This window comes from Rhododendron vialii, chromosome 7a, assembly GCF_030253575.1.
Source record: "Rhododendron vialii isolate Sample 1 chromosome 7a, ASM3025357v1".
NCBI classification, from domain to species: domain Eukaryota; kingdom Viridiplantae; phylum Streptophyta; class Magnoliopsida; order Ericales; family Ericaceae; genus Rhododendron; species Rhododendron vialii.
The window spans coordinates 4190671-4206458 of record NC_080563.1 but is presented as its reverse complement, the minus strand read 5'-3'; the positions used below and the strand labels follow the sequence as shown (position 1 = coordinate 4206458).

At 37.0% G+C, this 15788-nt stretch overlaps 2 protein-coding genes across 2 annotated transcripts; both read right to left on the bottom strand.

The window, feature by feature from the left end:
• Positions 1-591: 591 nt before the first annotated feature.
• Positions 592-5241, bottom strand: LOC131331831 (cyclin-U4-1). Its single transcript, XM_058365765.1, has 2 exons — positions 4852-5241; positions 592-990 (listed from the first exon to the last, which is right to left on the bottom strand). The coding sequence occupies exons 1-2, from the start codon at positions 5184-5186 to the stop codon at positions 705-707; spliced, it is 621 nt and encodes a 206-aa protein (XP_058221748.1). The 5' UTR covers positions 5187-5241; the 3' UTR covers positions 592-704.
• Positions 5242-11464: 6223 nt separating this feature from the next.
• On the bottom strand, positions 11465-15399 carry LOC131331830 (pentatricopeptide repeat-containing protein At1g02150-like). The gene is made up of 2 exons (XM_058365764.1): positions 14756-15399; positions 11465-13049 (listed from the first exon to the last, which is right to left on the bottom strand). Exons 1-2 carry the CDS (start codon positions 15131-15133, stop codon positions 11784-11786), a joined length of 1644 nt encoding a protein of 547 aa, XP_058221747.1. The 5' UTR covers positions 15134-15399; the 3' UTR covers positions 11465-11783.
• Between the last annotated feature and the right edge of the window lie 389 nt (positions 15400-15788).

Here is a 15788-nt window from a genome sequence, read left to right as displayed (position 1 = left end):
ATGTATTGGTAGCTATATCTACATGATTATATCTTAGGATACTTTTATTTCAAGATTTTAACCGTAGTATACACATATATGCAGCAATACTGGAACATTATCATATGTATGTATGGACGCGTAGGATGAACATGCTTTACGATTTAGATGTGTTGACGTATGCTATGCTAGTAGACCACCGGTTAGCATACAAATCGATAAATGCATGTTTGTACCCAAAAATCGTATCCTTAGATAGTGAAAATTGCACACAACACTAATTCCACACGTAAACACTAAACACCGGCCATTATGTCTTTGGGATCAAAACTAGTGACAAGATCGTGCACATCCTTCAACAACAAAAAAATTGCTCCATCAATCAATGCATCGTGAATCTAATATTGATCATATGTGTTCAACAAGGAATTGGATTCTCTCAGGTCCTTAATTTGGACAGAACGAGACAGTCCAAATCGTAAAATTACCAAATGTCATAATGCTCATATGTTGTACATACGTCTATAGGTTCTTAGATCCCAGCCATAAAGAAGAGATCTCTACGCACATATTAAGTATTACGTAACTCATATTAATGCTAAAAACACCCGGTGACTAAAAAAAGTACTCCACTAAGAATAAAGAGTTTTTAGTACAAGATAGGAGACAAAGAGAGACTATCTCCATTTCTAGCTGCAATTTCTAGAGCCCAATTATAAAAGTACTTAAACAGCTAGTTGCTGCTGTTGTTGTTGATGCGAGGCTTCATCTTCACTAGAGCACAATTGGAGCTTTTGTGACCTTACTCCAATATTCAAGGACGATTCTGCTATATTTAGTGGTGGTTCCACCAACAACATCCGCCTTTGCAGGTATGCACAATAGTTGTGGAAAGTGGTGGGGGTGACATTTAAATGGAACCCTAATCCGAAAAGGAAATCCACTTCAAGGAAGTTCATCTCTGCTGTGGTGATTCCTCCCACTTTTGCATAGTACGCATTGTTGTAGTACCTGAAAATTTTCACAACCACAAAAGAGGAACACAAGTGTTACTAGTTTTTGTCAAATTATCAAACTAACCTTAAAAGGGTTACTTCTGGTTCAGCAAAGGGTAATTTTTTTTTTTTTGGTACTTCGAAATATAAAACATAAATTATTCTGGATCAGTTATGGAGTGTGAATCATAAATGTAAAGCTGTTGCCATGGAATTTAGAAACTATGAGAAAAGTTTCCAAATTCACATTGGAGAAACAGAGTTTTACAGCTGGCGCTGGCTGGATGCTTGATGTAAATTGCTTTTCCCACCCCCCCTGACACCACACCCCTCCCGGTCCTACATCTTTTTTCCGTTTTTACCCTCCCTCAGCCCTTTTAATTACCTCTCTCCGCCATTTTAATTTTAATTGGTCCTGGGCTCTGCTAGCCCCTAAAACGGTAACGTTTGGGTTGAAAAAAATTCTCACCATCAATTTGCAATCCTATGGAGCAGAAACGTAATTATGAGAGCCTTAGAGACAAAATTTGATTATGTCTCTTTAGAATAATATGATCAAAATAAAAAGATCTTCACACCCGTTCAAACGCATTAAAAATTGAAGTACTTAATTTTTTAACCATATTTTTTAATATATAAACGGTATAAAAAAACATTAAGTGCTCAAATTTTCGCTTCGTTTGAATCGGTGCAAAGATCTTGTTATTCTGATTATATTGACAAGATCTTTGCACCGATTCAAACGGAGTGAAAATTTAAGCACTTAATTTTTTTAGACCGTTTATATATATTAAAAAATATGGTTAAAAGATTAAGTGCTTCAATTTTTAATGCGTTTGAATGGGTGTGAAATTTTTTTTTATTCTGATCATATTATTTTAATTTATTTCTTTATTTAATTACTCATATCTTTTTAAGGTCTTTCAACAAAACACCTTAAGACTTATTTTTTAGTTCTAAGACTCTCTTAGGCCATCCACAGTGGCATAATCAAAAATGAATAATTAAAAGTTGACACATCAGCTTTTGATTATCCATTTAAGAGGTTGCTAAGCTTAACAATATTGAGGTCCACAATGGTCACTTCTAGTCCATAACTAAAATAAGGGATATACTACAATTCCACTCTCTCCTCTTGTGTTTTCCACTATTGATCACTTCTCTCCATTACACTTTTTTTTTGGCAAAAATATATCGATTTTCTCCTTTAATTTTGAAAAAAAAATTGGTGACTTCCTTCCCTAATATTATGAATTTGGAAAAAAAATGTACTCAAAAAAAAAAAACAACAGATGTGTTCTTGAATTTATAAAAAAATGTAAGGTTTTTTATGTATTCAACCACAGGGGAGAAGAACGAAAAAAGAATAAAAAAAAACGTGAAATACCTTAATGCGGCGACAATGAGTTGAATTGTAAATAATTGAAAAATATGAACTTCACTTTTGGAGGAAAAGAAAAAGAAAGAGTTTGTGGCGGAAGAAAATGAGATATAAAGAAGGCGAAGAAAATAAGAAGAAAATACCATTTGAAACACGCGTGTACATAAATTTTAGAACCAGTTAACTTATGTGGTGCGAGATCCACAAATTTTGATTATTGAAAAATGTTGCTAGTTTTGGTTATCCAAAACCCAAAATTTGATTATTTCTAAGAATGTTGTTAAGTTTGATTATACCATTGTGAGCCATCTTTTATCTCAATATTGTTAACTTTAAAAATAATTTGCTTTTGATTATGACCATTTAAGATGTCCTTAGGATGTCCATTGAAAGGCCTTGGAACCAAAAATTTATTACGACCATTTAAGATGAAATGATCAGAAAAATAACAACTTTGCACCGATTCAAACGGATTGAAAATTGGAACACTTATTTTTGTAACTATATTTTTTAATCTATAAAGGAGAAAAAAATAGTCGGATAAACATGATCAATTGAAACACTTTTTTTCTCTCTCTCAATTACTTTAAAAAATCTAGAATTAGACTTGAACCTATTGTGTAAGAAAGAAAGAACAAATTTTTTAAATGTAAGAAATAATAGTTTGATTAGTAACATGGATTGAAAATTGAAATACTTATTTTTTACACCGTTTATATATTAAAACATAGTTAAAAAATATGTGTATTAAAAAATTTACTACGACCATTTAGGATGAAATATTTGGAAATTGAAACACTTATTTTCGTAACTATATTTTTTAATCTATAAAGGACAAAAAAAGAAAAATAAAACAGTCGTATAAACATGATCAATTGAAACACTTTTTTTTTTCATAATTATTTTACAAAGCCTAGAATTAGACTTGAACCTATTATTAAAGAGAAAAAAAATTCAAACTAAAAAGAAAGAAAATGAAAAAAAATGAAAAAAAAAAATCAAACCGGAATGGAAAGAAAAGGAAAAAAAAGAAAGAAGGAAAGAAACTGTAAAGAAAGAAAAAAAGAAAAGGAAGAGAGAGAGAGAGAGGCGGGGGTAATTTCGGAAAAAGGGAGGTGGGGCCGGGGGGTGTGTGTGTCAGGGGAGGGGGGAATAGCAGCTCTCTGCTTGATTTACAAGTTTATGAGAGAAATTAAAAAATTTCAAAACGTTCGATGCTTTGATTCCAAGAAAGCACAAAAAAGGAATCAAGGAGATGAGAGACCCAGATAGGAAATTCTAAGAGAAAAGCGGCGGGGGAGCTGAGGGGCAGCAGCCTGCTGTCCCGGCTGAATGGGGTCTGCATTGGTTTCGCTCTAATAATCGGAAACGTTCACTTCGTAGAGCTCGTCGAGTAGAACAAGCATACCAAAAATTAGCTCGATCGAATATCATTAAATGCTTGATCGGAACACATATAATTTGCCAATAATGGGTTTCAGTGGATTTGATCCAGTGTTTCGGATCCATTCTTTACAAGATAAAACTGTTTCGATAAGGCTCTTAATGATATTCGTTCAAGCTGATTTTTGGTACACTTGTTCTACTCGACAAGCTCTACGAAGTGAACGTTTCCGATCATTGGAACGAGACCGATGCGGACCCCATTCGGCAGGAACAGCAGGCTGCCAGCTTCCCCGCCTCTGAGAAAAGCCACGTAGACTTGGACTCCGTTCCAAAAAACCTTCTTAAAAAATAAGCAGATTATTTCACATTTTCAAACTCAAAAATAACGTAAATGAAAAATAGTTTTTTTATTTTTTTTGCACCGTATAAAAGATCTTGATGAGATCTATCAAATAAGATCTATATTCGTAAGAAAATTATTTGCGTAAACATATTATTTTTGAGCTTGAAATTGCCTTCTTAAAAAATAAGTACTTATTTACAGTTCTGGAACGGAGCCTTGGTCACTTTAATCATCTTTGATAATAAGCAAAAAAAAAAAAAAAAATTGAGGTCGGGCGGCAAAAATGATTTTTTTTTTGTGAATTCTCTAGTTTCGAAGTGAATAATATGTTTTTGATAAGTTGGGATGCATGGGTCCGGACAACCTGTACCGTCGAACCAAAAAATCCTCCGAGAAAAATGACCAATCAAAAATTGAAAATCTATCTACTCCACAGGGGGTACAGAACTCCGGAAAAGAAACCCAAGAATCTCAATTTCGTATCCACCAAGCACCGAATCTCTACTCAAAGGAATGGAAAAAGCCAGAAAAGAAATCCAAGAATTTCAATTCCCCTACCCACCAAACACCAAATTCCGTCATCAAAAGTAAGAAAATACCCAAATCTCAACTCGAAGGAATTGGAAACCCAGAAAAAAGAAATCCAAGAATTTTAGTTCCCCTACCTAGCAGGCGCTAAATTCAGTTAACAAAATCAGCAATTTATCCAAATCGAAAAGAAAAAGATATTCGATAGAAGAAGATCCTAGAATTTCAAAAACACTCACATATCGTCCATGAATTTCGCGGCGACCATAACACTAGTGATGAGCAACCGATGGACATTGAGAGAGTTGATTGGCAGAGAGGGCTGCTTCTGCATGAACCGGTCGAGATAAACGTACGCAACTACGAAGCAAGACGGGCTACAATTGGCATATTGGAAAATCCTCTCCAAATAGCTCTGGATTGAGATGCTTGGCCTGGTGAGGCCATGAAAGACTGTGATTTTCTGGGGGTGGAATAGGCCGCTGAGATCGTTCGATTCCGCCACCCTTTGGAGGAGAGAGGAGAGATAAGTGATGAGTTTGGGCATCACACTCGGGCTCTCCAACTCTGCCATTTGATGAGCAAAATTGTGTTGATTTGGTGAGGAGTGTTGAAGTAGTAAGGTTTCTATTCTGCTTATATAACCAGCAGACGTATGGTAGTTAATTAGGTAGGTACTGTATTTTTTGTGTTGACCAAAATAGCCCTAGGGATTTAAAGTATGGCTGGAATCTCCCCCACCCAAGTGGTACTAGTGTTTTGGCACTTTTTTTTTATTCAAAAAGCTCATAACTTGTGATGGGTTTTGAATCCTTTTTTCAAAACTTGATCTGTAAAAGAGGGAAAGGCAGATTAAGAGGACTAATTGTTGGTTCATAATTTCCAATAGATTGAAATAATTATGCTTTACTTGAGTGTGTGAGCGTTATAATTCTTGGGTACATGCAATCTTTCGTCTCGATAAGGAGTGAGAATCAAAATTCAACGTTGATTCACCCTGTGTTATTCGTACGTAAGATCCATTGAAGACTTGGGAGTGCGAGCGTTATAATTCTCGAGTACTTGCAGTTCTCTGTCTCGAAAAAAAGTGAGAACTAGAATTAACCGTTGATTCACCTGGTGTTATTCGTACGTAAGACCCATTGGAGAAAAAATGCAAGATCATTCTTTTGTGTTTGGAGATTTTCATGATTAAAGGACAGGCAATGAATAAGATATAGTGATGGGTTGCCATACTTATCATGTGATTACATGTGGATTAATGGTGATCCTAGCTTATGGGTCCCACTTTAGACATCTAGCATGTGTTGTGATTCTCCACATAGTTGGGGCGACATAATAAGGATTTGTATTGTTGTTTCCATGGTGGAACTTCCACTGTGGCATTAATACAGGCTGCTTCTATAATTAGCCATACAAAACAGAAACAGAAAAAAGAAAAGAGTTTTAGAACTCAAAGCACACAATTTAGGTTTAACTTGATCATATAAAATTGTCCAGAGTTTGTTTCCATGCCAAGATTTTTTAGTGCCTAACCTTTTTCTGTTAATTGTATTTTGTTAGTTTACGTAAATTAGGTGATTGCCTTTTAATCTCATTGCTAGCAAACTGAATTTTACGTTAAATTTGTGAAACTGTGTACAATTTTAGTTTGAGGAGAGAAGGAGCATCATGTGACTTGTATCCAGCTAAAGTATAATGTTGTCGTTGTATGAGCACAAAAGAGTATAGCAAAATATGAAATGACGATTCAGAAGACACATTTCCATTCTCCAGTGTTTTTATTGACTACGTACCAACTCATCCAGAAGTGTATCGACTGAAGCTTATAAGCCCAGCTTTTGTATTTTTTTTCATTTCAAAATCTATATCAGTTTATTACGCAAACTTTTGCTGTGAACAACTAAAATAAGTTGATCAAAGAAAAACCCCATGAATATATTGAACTTCTGGCTTAAGTTTGTAGCAGAATGAGTTTTTTCTTAAATTATTGGATTATGAGAATTGTGACAGTCTAGGGTTCAAACCTGTAAGCTTGGTTGACAGGAGTTGTGGGGAGATTTTTACAGACCCAAGTGTAGAAAGGGAAAACATAAGGACAAGTTCTAAAAGGGTTAAAAAAGGCAGGGGCTTTACAGCAAATAACGTCTTGGCGACGCAAAGTTATCCCTTCTATTGGGGGCGACTATTCGCAGTCTCATATTTTCTCCTTTAGCCCGTTAAAAATTTCCAATTATACTCGAAAGTTAGTTACCGAAATTGAGATACATTTTTAGCATACAATTACCGAAATATAATATTTTTTTCAACAGCTATTTACCAAAAATGTATGTTCGGCAGTTGTTTACCGAAGGTTGAATATATTTTCGACATGTAGTTACCTAAATATAATCTTGTTTTCAACAGCTATTTACCGAAATGTTATGTATGATTTTCAACAACTATTTAACGAAATGTAATGAACTAAGGGAGAAAATACGGGGCTGCGAATAGTCGGCCCCCTTCTATTTTGTCTTCCTGCTAGCATATACGTACGTACAATATATAAATAAGCATGTCACAGCCATTAAACATTATTATTTATTAATTTGATACACTATTATTGACAATCTTATCTTTCTGGATTTGTTTATCTTTTCTTCTAATGCGGTAATTGGATTATAGATTCAACTAATGAGATCACTAGTGTTCGATCAAATAAACCTTTTTGCATATTTCTTTTGATAATGGATGAAATAACAAACAATAATTATTTCTACGATTAGTTTATCGAGTAACACTACAGAACATAAGGATATTTGTGGTTTGGTTTGAAAGGTTACGTTTGTGGAGGGCGATCGATCGATGGATAAATCAGTATCCAAAATGATAATACAATAAATTATCGGAACCTTGGAAAAAACCCTAAAATATAATGTGAATCGGTAATACTCAACGGTAGTGTCAAACATAGAAGACGACGTGCGAGGGTTGTGACGACGAGTTTCAAACGGCTTGAAATTCAAAATGCGCTCGCAGTAGTACAATTCTAGCTTCGCCCCTGATTCAAACACAACCTAGGGCGTGTTAATTTCTAACAAAAACGATATCGCAAAACATCGAAAAACAAGAGTAGGTTAAAACTAGAAACGAAGGGCAACAATGGAATAGTACTGTGTGGATCTGGAAAATGGCAACAGGGAAAACAAGAATGACAAGCTGGAAGCATGTTTTTTCCCGTGGAAGCGAAAAAAGGGCAAAGCATGTCGTATAAGAGATCGTGCTTCCCCAGCCTGTACACTTGGGATCACAAGCCTCCCTGTGGGAAATTATTCACTGCTTCTAGACACGCCGCAACGCATTTTGTGTAACTATACATTCATCTCGATTTTACAAATTTAGGTACAGGACCCACAAAAAATTGCGGGTCACAATAACACGTTAAGCTATGTCTATGAGCAGCGAATAACTTCTCCGGCGGTCAAGACTATTTGCTTCATTCTAAAGTCCAAGATTTGAAACTTCTCATGTGTCATCAACTCTTTTGGGACTAGTTCATACAGAGCAAACTGCTGACTTTAAATGGCGCTCCCGTTAGCAGACGGCTGGATTAATTGGTTCTCCAAGATTAGTTGATGCGCGCCAAAGCTGCCCGAACATCCGATTATAAAAATAAAAATAAAAACCTTCTTCAACACCATGTGTTGTCCATGTGACCCTCCTTCTCTCTCTTCTCTGACCCGCATATTTCGCCAACACACCATATAAATTTAGACCTGTGTATGTGCTACCTATACATATATGAGAGATTTATATATAATTGTAAAACGTAAAAAAGCAAGCAACCCACATGGATGATCCATCTAATCTAATGTTGGCTTCCTAGTGGTCCTCCCTCTAAGATTTTAAAAGCTTAGAATATGACCCTTCAATTTTTCCAAAAACAATTTGAAATCAGGCTAGAGATTGGGATATTTTCAAGTTAGTACTATTTTAGATTGAACAAAAACCAGAACATCGTATCGTGGCCTGTATGGTCCTTCTTTGCAATGGGAGTCCCAGATAGTTGTTTAACAGAGTATTTCGGAAGCAATAGTGTCCCTTGTCTCACTTATTCGACTGGATCTTACGGAACCTGCTCATGTATGACATGATTTGAATGTGATCATAGAAAAGATTCTTTTCGAGTGGACCAGCCTAAAAAAGATTCCAAGTTAACCCCAAGGGGTTAGCCGGGTAGTCTTAGCTTGGGACTTAGGGTTTGCTCTCACCTGAGGTCTCACGTTCGATTCCCCTTGCTAGTAACGCTTCGAGCCACCTCATCCCCACGAGTAAGCGTACAAAAATATTCTGGGAGATGCTTTAGGAATTAGTTCGAGATGTGGACAAATTGGCCAGGATATCCTCCATATGTATATCGGAACGGTTCAAGGGATACCCTAAAAAAACACTCATAATCTCAATCTCATAGTTTCTGATTAAATTTTTATGATCCGAACCGTTCAATGTGTGCAGAATGTGATTTTAAGGGTGCACACAAGAAATTAGCAAAAAAAATGACCGGGAAAGGTTTGATTTGAGCAGTTTTTATTTGAACCGTTCAATAAAAAACTGTTCGAAACTGTTCAGATCAAGTCCTTCCCAGTCATTTTTTTTGCTGATTTCTCACGGGTACCCTTAGAATCACGTTCTAATCACATTGAGCGGCTCAGATCATCAAAATTTGATCAGGAACTATGAGGTGTTTTTTTAGGTGTTTTTTTGGGTGTTCCCAGAACCGCCCCGTATATATATGTATAAAGATTGCAAGTTGAATGTTAAATTGGGACCGCTATTCAAATACTAACAAAAGAAGCATTGCACTCGCAGAACCTAACAAAATCTCAAGAACTTGTAGAAGTTTGATAAATGAATTCTGTTGCTTGTGGGGTTTAGGGAATGGGTCTCATTGGATAAAAAAAATTTTTTTTTCAAGCCTTAGGTCTTTTAGTTGGCATCTTGTCAACTACTTGTAATTTGTAGCCTTTCAAAAAAAAAACTAGTAATTTGTTTAATTTGTTTGGTATTTTTATTCTCTCTTCTTCTGAAAAAAATGAGAGGTCGAGAGGTATGGTGAGTTTTTGCTCGTGGCAGCACTAGAGCAGTCCATGTTTTCTATTCGGTGCTCTCTGAATTTTTGTGTGTGTTCTGATAGAACAAGGACGTTTCATGCAGTGCCACGAGATATCCACCAAGGCCGTCTGCGACATTTTTAGGATCCAAAGTGAATCTACAATGCAGGACCTCTTTAGTACTTAAGCTCCGTTTCGGAACGTAAAAAAAACTCTTATTTTTTAAGAAGGCAATTTCAAGCTAAAAAATTATGAATTTATTGAAATCTAAAAATATGCAATATGAATCTTGTTTGAAAGATCTCATCGAGAACAATAACCAGTAACTCAATTTACAAAGTTAAAATAGAACAATGATCATTATAAAAATTCACGCAAATACCTTGTCATTGTTCTTGCATTTTAACAGCAAAAATACTCCCCCTTCCAATTTCGGTAGTCTCCTACGAAAAGATATGTAATTTTTGAATTAAAAAAATAAAGGACTTCCGTTCATAACTTTTTAACTTTATTCGCACCAAATTAAAAATCTTGAATACTTCGCACTGTTCAATTTCGGTGGTCTCCTACGAAAAGACATGTAATTTTTGAATAAAAAATAAAATACTTCCGTTCATAATTTCTTAATTTTATTCGCATCAAATTAAAAATCTCGATTAGTTCTTCAATTTGGTGCGAAGAAACTCGAAAACTCATGTATGAAAGTACTTTATTTTTTTGATCCGAATACTACATGTTTTTTTGCAGAGAACTATCAAAATTGGACGGAAGGAGTAGTAATTACGGGTCTTGTTTTTCAGACTTATTTTTGTCTACTTATTACTAACACTCTACATGGTAGGGTACCCCTAATTAAGTATACTTTGGAAGCCTAGACCTTGTTCCCCTTGCCTCACGGACGGGCATGATACCCACATAAAAGTGAAAGGCACTACTCAATACGCTAATCAAATTCAATACGATTGCCTCATATTTAATCAAATCACACAAGCAAGGGTTTCCAGATGATCGATATACATATCTTGAATTGAAAGAAATCAAATGCGAACCATTCGAAAGGGGGAAAAAAAAGAAGAAGAAGAGTTTTCGGCATATTTAATGAATGGTTGCTTTCATCGAGAATCGAGATCCACCAACTTGTGTCGTTAGATCAAGCAAATCAATAAATTGTGATGCTTTCGGTGACTAAAGCCTGATGTACCATAGCATGAACGGCCATTAACAGGCTTGATGAGTAAATACAAAGACATGTCCAGATCCAGATACTTTCAAGATGCTAACAGGTACTAAATTGTTGAGATAAAAACTTCGAGGACCAAAAAGACGCAAAACACATAATTTGGGGACCGTTAACATGTTATACCCTAGAAGCTATTTTTGGGCCAATCCCTTCAAATATATACTACCAAATAAGGGGACGACTATTCGCAGCCCCGTATTTTCTTCCATAGCTTGTTAAAAAATTTCAATTATACTCGACAGTTAATTACTGAAATTGAGATACATTTTCAGCATACAATTACAGGAATATAATATTTTTTTCAATAGCTATTTACCGAAAATGTATATTCGGCAGTTGTTTACCGAAAGTTGAACATATTTTCGACATATAGTTACCGAAATATAATCTTGTTTTCAAGAGCTATTTACCGAAATGTTATGTATAATTTTCAACAACTATTTACCGAAATGTAGTGGGCTAAGGGAGAAAATATGGAGCTACGAATAATCGCCCCCCAAATAAATAATAAATGAGAACAGCTTTGGGAGGACACCATTGCCTCAATCAAGCTAAACAATTGAAGCTTTTGCGAGTTTGTATGGACGAAGGATGACCTGAAACAGATTCCCAAAAACCATTAGATAAAAGTATACAACAGAAGCAACTAGGTTGATTCACTTCCATGCCCAAATGCACTTTACCCATTCTGGAGGCTCGTTTAGCAAAAGAAAGGTAAGACCCTGGAAGATTCCGAGTTTCCCGAAAGCACTAGATGATTTCCATGACAAGAACTCTCTTTCCTGAACTAAGAGGCGAAAAATAAAATCGGAAATCCCTTCGCCTCAAAATAGATATGATTCTAAGCAAGCGAGACGTCAATAAGACTGTTGGAAAGTAGCTCGTTGATGAGCTTTTCGGATACATGGCCATTCTTATCGTCATCAACCTTGCCATGAGTACTACCTTTCTCCATTCGTCGTTCCTCATCAGAAGTTGAAGAGAGATAAGTCATGTAAGCTTCATCTTCAAAACACCCCACTTGCCTCAACAACCCCATTAAAACGTCCTTGCTTTCCGTATCTTCATTTTGTTCGCATATTTTGAGAATGGAAAACACAGTATGGGCCCTTGGTTTCCACTTCTTCTTTGATCCATCGACCAAAAGAGCCTCCTTCAGGCAAGACAACGCATCAAAAACCCTATTTTCTTTAATGTACCTTTCTGCGAGAGTCTCCCATGTCTTTGAATTTGGCTTTCCTCCTAATACAATCATTTGGTCAAACAAAGCCTCAGCTTTCTCCAAAAGCCCATTTCTAACATAACAAGACATGAGCACATTTACTATTCGAGGTTCATTATTTGACTTCCCGAGCTGCCATTCCTCGTAAAGTTGTTCCGCCCCTTCAATATCACCCAGCCGAACCAAAGAAGAGATCATAGTATAGTAACCCAAATTTGGAATGCGCGGAAATAGTAATTTATACACTTTCCAAACGCGATAAACCTCCTCCCTTTTACCAACACTACTGTACAAACTAATAACATAATGATAAGCAACTTTATCCCAACCTTTGATTCTGCTTTCACCCTTCTTTATACAGCTTTCTGCTTTTTCAAAATGCCCCAGTTTAATATAAATCGCAGCCATGGTGCTGAAAGTACTCCAGTCGGGTCTAATGCTATTCCCCATCATCGTTTCAAACACTTGTTCCATTTTTTCAACAGATCCTTGGGCCCCACAAGATGATAGCCAGATATTATAGGAGTAAATATCTAAACATACGTTTTTCTGCCTCATCTCTGAAGCTACCAAGTCAACTTTATCATACTCTTCAAGGTTGACATAGAGACTCATCATTGAATTGAACGGCTGCGAGTGCATGACGTGACCTTCAGCTTTCATTTTCTCAATTAAAGACTCCGCCTTTTCTCTCGATTTAGCCTGGACATAGGCATTTAGAAGAGCCCCATGTGTTCGCTCATCCTTGAATGTATCTGGCAGCTTCAGGAAGTACTCTTCAGCATCTAAAACTCCACGCACCTTGGCTATTAGACCTAATTGAATTGCTGCATCTCTGGTGGATGTGCTATACTTCTGTGCTCTGTTGTTCATCCACTCGTATACCTGCATGATGGAAAGATGGAAAAGGAAGAAACAGAAAGGAAAGAAAGATAAATGAACCTCAGCTGGAAAATCAATTAGTCACATGCATTGACGTCCCACCTCAGTCCATGATGACGGGACAACATTCAACAATAAGAAAAGAACCATGTCCAAACTCCAACCAACCAAATGAATTGCTTCATGGGCCTATACCAGTTTCCTAGGATAGAACTAATTTCACCGCTATCAACATTGATACATCTGTATACAAACTGCCATAAGTAGTGAAAACTCATCATCACAGTATGAGCATTAACTGTTCTCCGTCCAATCAAGAGGTTCCCAAATACTGTAAAATTTGGATTGATGCAAAGCTGCTTAAGTTAATACACGAAAACATGGATAGAACAATTCTTATGATGCCCAATTATAATACGATATACAACTACTTGCGTGCGTTGTTAATGTAGAATATAGAAGTTGCTGTAGCTTGTAAGTGCAACAATTCAACTGCTAATACGTAATCGTGGAGAATTCTAGCCTGGCACAACTGCAAGCTGACTGGTCTCCTATTTTTTAACTCCTACTCGATGTTGGACAAAGAAAAAAAATTAGGAATGGAGTACATGTCTATGGACATGCAATTATAAGACAAATGTAAACTGATAGCTAAAAATACATAACAAAATGAAAAGTACATCAAGAAAAAGTCATTCGTCAATTACACCAAGCAATTTTTCTGATTGTAATCAAAGCACATATACATGTAAGAAATTATGATCTCCATATCATAACTTTCTGCAGAGCGAATCCAACTTTTCTAAAATCACCAAATTTATGGCTTAACTTTGGTCATCCCACATTTTCCAAATGTCTTTACCATACAGATAATCGACTCTATTTCTGCACCTGCTCAACCAAAATTCAGACCATGACCATAATCTGGTAAATTCGGTGATCCAACAGGCTCTTCATCCAAATGTGCAAATCGTCTTTCTTGATATTCACTGGCTACTTGTAGCCAGTCACTCTCCCTCGCTATGTACGAAATTTACCTCTCTTGTTCAGAAGTTCTCCCCTTTTCTACTCCGTTTGTCCCTCTCTCTTTACATTCTCTTTCCTTCCTTCTTTCATGACCCCTTCTCTTAGATAGGGGTATGAACTACAATTCCATTTCCGGCCAACGACAACACAGTACACAATTTAATCACAAATGGGTAGGTTAAATTATATGCCTTTAATCCACTGCAAAGCATTTGTTTGGAACTTTTAAGACTTCTCTTCCAAATTGGTTATGTTTCTTTGATTGGAAAGCAAAAATAGAGGGTAGTGTTAGAATGCAAGGGTGAAAAAATGGATAGACAAAATCCTCTTTTTTCCTATTTTGGCACTTTTCACTAGCTAGAGTACTTAGAGCATCTCCAGCTCTGACCCATCTTTTTACCCGAATTTGGGTCAAAACTCCATTTGGGCATGCCTTCTCCAATGCTAACCCTTATCTTTACCTAGATCTAGTGTTTTTTGTACTTTCCCTCCAAATTTCGGACCCAAATGCCACATTTGCAAACAATCAGAAAGTAGAAACTAGAAAGAGGTGCAGGCAAAAAAGGGTTCGATTTTTAGTGTGTTTTTACTCAAATTTCGAGTTTGGGTAGAAAAAAAGGGCAAGAACTGGACATGCTCTATAAGTTATAGAAGTAGAGTTGGAGTTGCTCTAAATACCTCACCTCAAGAGCACGCTTGTACCGCCCAACTTTTCTCAGCTCCGTAATAATCCTCCCAAGCTCCCACTTACTGACCCTCTTCCCTTGTTTCTCGTGCTGGTTCAACACTCTCTCAGCACCCATTTCTGTATCCTGCATAAACGATATCCTCTTGTACAATCCGCTCCATCCTATCGTCGATTTTCCGACATGGGATACAGAACACCTTACAATTGGGTATTCCTTATCACTAATATGGGCTTTTCTTCTAACTGTTGGAAGAAAGGTCGAGCTGCTGCCAAACCCAGATGGGAAGGAGAGAGAGTGAGAGAGATTTGAAGAGAGAGAGACTCGGTGGTGCTCAAGAGGAGACTGTGAAATAATGGTGGAGTGATGAAGCATGGCGGTGGTGTTCTAGGGTTTAGGAATGCTGCGAAGAAGTGACGGTGGAGGGTTTTGGGGAGAATTTTTGGTTTGGGTTCGAAAATGGATAGATTTTGGTTTGGGGTGAATTACGGTAAAGTGGACAGAGGGAGCGTGCTGTGCAGCTTCGTGCTGCACAGCGTGCTGCACGGCCTCCGGCGAGGCTTTTCCGGCATCGGTCCGACGATCGGAGACGTTCACCGCGTAGAGCTCGTCGAGTTCTACATGTGCACCAAAAATCAGCTCGATCAAATATTGTTAAGGTCCTCATCCGAACATATATAACTTGAAAAAAATGAATTTAGTAGTTTTGATCCAGTGTTTCGTATCCATTAGGATTCATTTTTTTTCAAGTTATATATGTTCGGATGAGGCCCTTAACGATATTTGATCAAGCTGATTTTTGGTCCACATGTAGAACTCGACGAACTCTACGCGGTGAACGTCTTCGATCATCGGACCGATGCCGGAAAAGCCTCGCCGGAGACTGTGCAGCACGCTGTGCAGCACAAGCTGCACAGCACGCTCCCTCTGTCCCGGTAAAGTGCTATCAAGTTAGAACTGTTTTCATTTTACCTCCTTCGTTTAAAACTTGACGGGTCGATCACTTCCGTCATAACACCGTTAAGAGAGT